We start from the raw sequence: 6,000 nt of genomic DNA on the forward strand, positions 1-6,000 counted from the left end.
CAATGTGACAGTGCTAAGGTGGTATTGGGTTGTACTGGGGATAGTCAGGTTAAGGCATGAGATCTCTTGGAATACTTTGATGTGATGGAGTGTGATGGATGGGTGCGTGGTGCGGTGCGGTGTGGTGTGGTGTGGTGTGGTGTAGTCTGGTTGAGTGGATCAAAGTTGTGGGAAACCGTAGGTAATTTATCTTGATACAGAATAGTTGGCTCTGCTAGGTAGGCTCGAGGCAGGGTAGGCTAATTAGATGTAGATATTGGATTGGCGATGAGACGAATGGGGTATGGAAGATACTACTGGGTAGGTAGTTGTCGGGACGGAAGGTACTTCGTACAGTGGAGAATGAAATATGGGATGGGGCATACTAGATTTATTGCATTTTTTGATCTTTTAAATGCCTAGATTTTGACTGGATTGCAATCAATGTATTCTCAGCCTGATGGAATGACGGCAGCGATCATCATCCTAAGCTGGCAACGAGTACGAGTACCTACCTAGGTAGTATTGAATCTATATGATCGGAAGACATGGAGAGAGGGGCAGTGAGATGTGAAATGTGATGACCTCGCAACTAACGACCGAGTACAGTCGATGCGACGTATATCTTCATATTCTGGTGATGTTGCTACGCTGCTGCTCTTTTGTGCTGGAAATATGTAAATCAATCCACAAACATCTAGGTATACAAATGTAGTCGTAGACAGTCTGCAAGATGATACAATGGTTTTGTGTTGTTCTTCACCAAAGTCGGCTAAGATAAAGGATAGCACGAGCCACACTTTCTCACATTTTGTTAATGCGCCACAGCTCTTATCCGCAGAAGTGGCCAGTTCTACCTATGCCACAGCACTACATCATATGAACTTCAATCAGGACAAATCAATTTCATTCACAAAAATCAATTTCACTCACAGGAAAATGATTAGTATGAGAATGGGCACTTGATCCACCTCTGAGAATATCGGCAAAGAGTATACTGTCATTTTGAACTCATCCGGTTGTCGCGTATCGATTAAGCATTTAGCGTGGAGCACGCCACATATACATATAGCTTGAAGCTACTGAGCTACAGAGCTGCCCATCTACCAACTTTACGGGGTCGTAGGTGGAAAGCTCAACATAGGCACAATGGGTTCAAGACTTGCTTGGTATGCTGGTATATCCACTGGTTTGGCAGCTGCAGTGGTTCTCTCTGCGTTTAATCAGCGCGCAAACTTCTATTCAGCATGTGTTTACCTGGCGCAGAGTAATTTGTGTCTTATGGTATGTAGTTTCCGAACTTCGAACTCTGGAGTTGACGAACATGACTGACTTTTCCTAGATCCTAATCAATCTGGTATGCTTTGGACCCAGATCTCTCATTTCTACGATCTGCGATATCACCCCGCCGAAACTTCCGATTGCTGACAGGTCTTAGATTCTATTGGTCTTTTCTAGTTTCATGTACGGACTTCAACGACTTTGCTACGGCCCTCTGCGCCCCATCGAAATCGAGCAGTTATATGAGAAAGCTTGGTTCGCCATCACAGAAACATGTCTCGCCATGACCATATTCAGAGAAGAGGTTGGAGCTTGGTTTCTCGTCATGTTTGTCGCTCTTCTTACCGGCAAAGTTTGGGGCTGGATAGGAGATGGTCGAGTTGAGATTCTAGAACAACAACCACCTGCTAATCCAAAACTCTTTCATATTCGATTGTCGATATCCTTGGCGGTCTCGGTCATTTACGATGCGTGGTTGATGAGTTACACAATTAACACGGTGATTCAACAAGCAAGGCCGAATATGATGGTTATGTTCCTATTCGAATTTGCGGTATTGACTGTCTCGAGTTCTTCCACCGCTTGTAGATATCTCATTTCTGTGATGGAGATGAGAGTAGTCAAGAAGCAGACGGAAGAGAGGTTAATTGAGAGGAAGAGAGAGGTTAGAGAGGAGAGGGCAGAAATGATCAGGCAGAGGGAAATCGCGCGCGCGGAAGCTGGCGAAAATTATCAAGAGCCTACAACTCCTTTACCTTCGGAGGACAATGTTGAAGAAATGGATATCGAGGTTCCCGGATGGGAAGCAAAGGGTCAATGGGTTTTGACCCTTGATTTGATAACAGGCAAGCTTATATTCGTACTCTATCTTTTTGCTCTTACTAATATTGAAATAGACTTCTTGAAGTTATCCATTTACTCTTCATTTTTCTTCATCCTTTTCACATTCTACGGCCTTCCTATCCATATTATGCGAGATCTATTTGTTACGGCAAGATCATTCGTCAAGCGACTCACTGCATTCTTGAGATACCGTAGAGCAACTCATGATATGAACTCAAGATATGAAGATGCGACTGTTGAGGATATTCAAAGGGAAGACACATGTATCATATGTCGAGAAGAGATGCGGCCTTGGTCTGTGACAAACCCACCAGTACCTGCTGGAGCACAACCCAGGCCAGGTACTGTCAATGAACGTACAAGGCCGAAGAAGTTACCTTGTGGCCATATTCTTCATCTAGGATGCTTGAAGAGCTGGCTTGAACGACAACAAGTATGCCCAACATGTCGAAATCCTGTGGTAGAAACACCTCAAGATGCACAAACTAATGCCAATCGAAACGCAAGAGCTAATCAACCTGCCCCCGGCCAACAAGATGGACCCGCTGGTGCTGGTGCTGGACCTGTAGCAGCTCCCGCTCGTGGCCGCGGTATGCGTATGCTTAATCTTGGACCAATTCGAGTCGGCTTTGGGCAGGCAAACCTCAATGATTTTGCTGCCCTCCAAAATCCTCCAGGAGGTCAAGCGAATGCAGCAGGTGCAGGACCCAGAGTTTATGGCTTGGAACTAGGGATTCCTCGTCGAGCCCAGCCTCAAGCCCCACCAGCGCTTTTGGATCCTGGACAGAATGGCGCGGTTTCACTCGACCAACTACCACAACATTTAGAAGAACTCGAACAGCAAGTCGCGCAGGAAATTCGAAACTTGCAATTGAGTCAGCAGCAGCTATTAATTGTCCAATTGTTACAAAACGAGTTGACAAGATTGAGAAATTTACAAAATAACGCCGCGGATCCTTTGGCTGCAAACTTTCCCTTGCCGCAGATGCCTACCTTTCAGAATCCGCCGCAAATCGTCCCCTCATTCAGTAGGCCATCAAGTCAATCACAAGTGCACAGACACAGCGCACGGTCCAATACCTCAGCAATACCATCCGGTAGTGCTGACCTTCCACCTGGAGTTGTCATACCAGAGGGCTGGTCACTTCTCCCATTAGAAAGACTACATAATGCGCCATTACCAGGCCAAGCAGCGACGCCAGGACCTGCAGCAGCATCGACATCTAATGACCCTATTATAGCCTCTACATCTACGCAAAATGTAGTCAGCCCTACAATTGAGAGAAGTGAAGCTTCTAATAATAGTGCCACACCAATCAACACTGAACAAGTCAATTCGCAAGCCGGCTCGGTTGGCTCTTCTGAAACAAACGCCATTGAAACTCCGCCCTCTATCTCGGCTGACCAATCGGCATCAACAATTCCCACATCTACAGAGCCAGCTTCTACAAATACACATCCATTTGTTGACCCTCCTAGTTTACCTAATTGGGGAAATTCACAACTATTTACAGGACCAAGCTTGGCTGGTAATCACAATCTTGATGGCGCTCATTCAGTGTCAACTTCGCCTCCACACGATCGTAGTGAAAACATAAATCCTCATGTTTCTCTTGACACGATGACAGGTACTGGTGAGTCAACTAGTAGTTCAGCCGAGCATAGTGAGCCAAGAGGAGATGAAGATGGCGAAATGAGGAGACGAGAGAAAGGGAAAGCCAAGGCGGTGACGGTGGAGGATACAGTGGATGAGGAACAGTGAGGGGACATCATGTGAGATGAAAAGTACATTGAATAATTTCAGGATTTCATCCGACATTGACGTGCACATTGCTTATCGTGCATGATGCATAAAGCCAGAGATCAAATGGAATCCAGTTAGAGATACATTAAGGGCGTTTGGGGAAGGAATTCTTCTGGGATCGAGGAATGGATTGGCGCATTTTCTACGTAACATGCTATGGATAGGCTTAAGGCTTAAGCATAATATATTAGCCTAAGCATAACTTTGACGTTATACTTTACATACATGACATGGCATAAGGTTATCTTTGAGTCTGACAGCTCGGTCTCGGCTATGCTATGCTGTGCTGTGCTGTAGCAGAGTATTGTGGAGGGTGCAGAGACGGACTATGGGGAGAGCAGAAACCTTACCAGTTTTGTATGATACAGCGTGTTTATAGTGGTTGTGAAGAATTACAAAGTTATAAAGATAGATGATTACATGAAGTCATATATTTAGTGCTAAGGCTGTCGAACATGACACACTTTTACATATTAACTGCATTTTATAAAGAGGACATTTCATTTTCTTTAATGCCACGAGGGTTACTTAGGGAGTAGATGTAGATATGAATCAGGAAATCTTACGAACGAGTACCCGATACTTTGGTGCGGACCCTGGGAATTGTCTGACTTTGAAACGAGGTTGGTGTACAGGGAGGGGGAGGGGTGCGTGATGGCTTTAATATATTTGATGTTTGGAATTGGGAATTGGGGACTGGGGATGGGTGATTTGTGAGGTTGGGGACGGATTGGTTAGCTTTATGAGGTTGTTGGATAAGATGGATGGATGGATGGACTTTCATTTATTCAAGAGTGATGATGTAGTATAGTATGGGCTGGTTTTGGAGTGGGAGGGGTGGGGTGAGGTGAGATTTGGAATCTTTCAATCGATGGAGTTCCACGAGATAGTTACTGGAAGCGGAGGTAGATCGGCGACAGTCTAGATAGAGATAATCGTGATGGCGATTCACTGCACCTGGTATGTGGCATGGGTGGTATGAATCAAGAGAGCAAAAGTCAGAGTCAGAAATCACATGTTAAGGATTCGAGTGATTGAATTGATTCGAATCAAAAGTACTCGTATCCATCCATCAGTAAGGCTTTCCTTTTCAGAAAAGAAACCCCATCTTGCTCGTAACTCGTACAAAGTCAGATGCAGCGATTTCTCCGATGCGGAGTGATGGTTTACTTCCGCGGTAATACATACGATACGATAGTATACGAGCGGCTAATTTATTTGTGTTATTTGTTATTTGTTTTTTGTTTTTTGTTCTCTGACAATCATCTACTGTTGTGGGTAGTTATTTGTCGAGAAAAAAGCGACTCCGAGTTGGTTTGTTTGGGATGGCAAAGACGTTACATTGTGACTCTCCTCTCTTTATCCGTGGCTGACGATGGAGAATAAATTCATACCTGTCTACCTGTCTAACCATAGTCTCGGGTTTCCGATCACACCACACTCTCTGCTTACGGACTCCGGACGGAAAGCGCTTACTGATAAGGATGGGGTAGGGCAGGGTAGGGGATGAGTGTGCCCTGAATGGATAGGTATGCAGCCTTACTATCTTACCATCACGAGATGAGAGGTACCTCCGTACCTTGCCCACTCTCGCTTTCGGCTTGAAGAGATACCCAGTTTTGTGGTACGGATACGAATACCTAGTATGTTGCTTATGTAGTTGGTTTCCGGAGGGTTTTTTTTATCTACCGGTGGGTTTTTTGGGGGGTGGGGGAGTGGATAGAACAAACTGTTGGTTCCAACTTCTGCATTTATGAGGGGTGAAAACTGCGGTTTAATGAGAAATCATAAGGTTGCGGTCCTCAAATTAACCTCCGCTACCGCCGCATGCAGATAGTCACCAACAGTCACAACATAGTGGCGAATAGCCGCAGCCGAGAAAGCCGTGTTGGTTGTTATGAGTCGATTCTCCTTTTCTTGTGCATAGATTTTGAGAATGAATCATTCGTTTGGGAATTGGGATGGGATGGGAAGGGTGATGTGACTGTGATGGGAATGCGGGTCGAGAGAACACTTGAATATGGATGTTTACGAATGCTGGTCTGTCATGATGACGATTAGATAGTACGTGGTTGAAGTTGTAATTTTACTTT

General features: G+C 45.1%; 1 protein-coding gene across 1 annotated transcript; it reads left to right on the forward strand.

Moving 5' to 3' along the window:
- Window positions 1-1,128: 1,128 nt before the first annotated feature.
- Window positions 1,129-3,865, forward strand: Bfra_004832 (putative e3 ubiquitin-protein ligase hrd1 protein; the record flags this gene model as incomplete). The annotated part of the gene is made up of 3 exons (XM_037335224.1): window positions 1,129-1,263; window positions 1,322-1,336; window positions 1,418-3,865. 3 exons carry the CDS (start codon window positions 1,129-1,131, stop codon window positions 3,863-3,865), a joined length of 2,598 nt encoding a protein of 865 aa, XP_037192319.1.
- Window positions 3,866-6,000: the final 2,135 nt, after the last annotated feature.

The sequence above is a fragment of the Botrytis fragariae genome, assembly GCF_013461495.1.
Source record: "Botrytis fragariae strain BVB16 chromosome Unknown tig00000054, whole genome shotgun sequence".
In the NCBI taxonomy this organism is placed as follows: Eukaryota; Fungi; Ascomycota; class Leotiomycetes; order Helotiales; family Sclerotiniaceae; genus Botrytis; species Botrytis fragariae.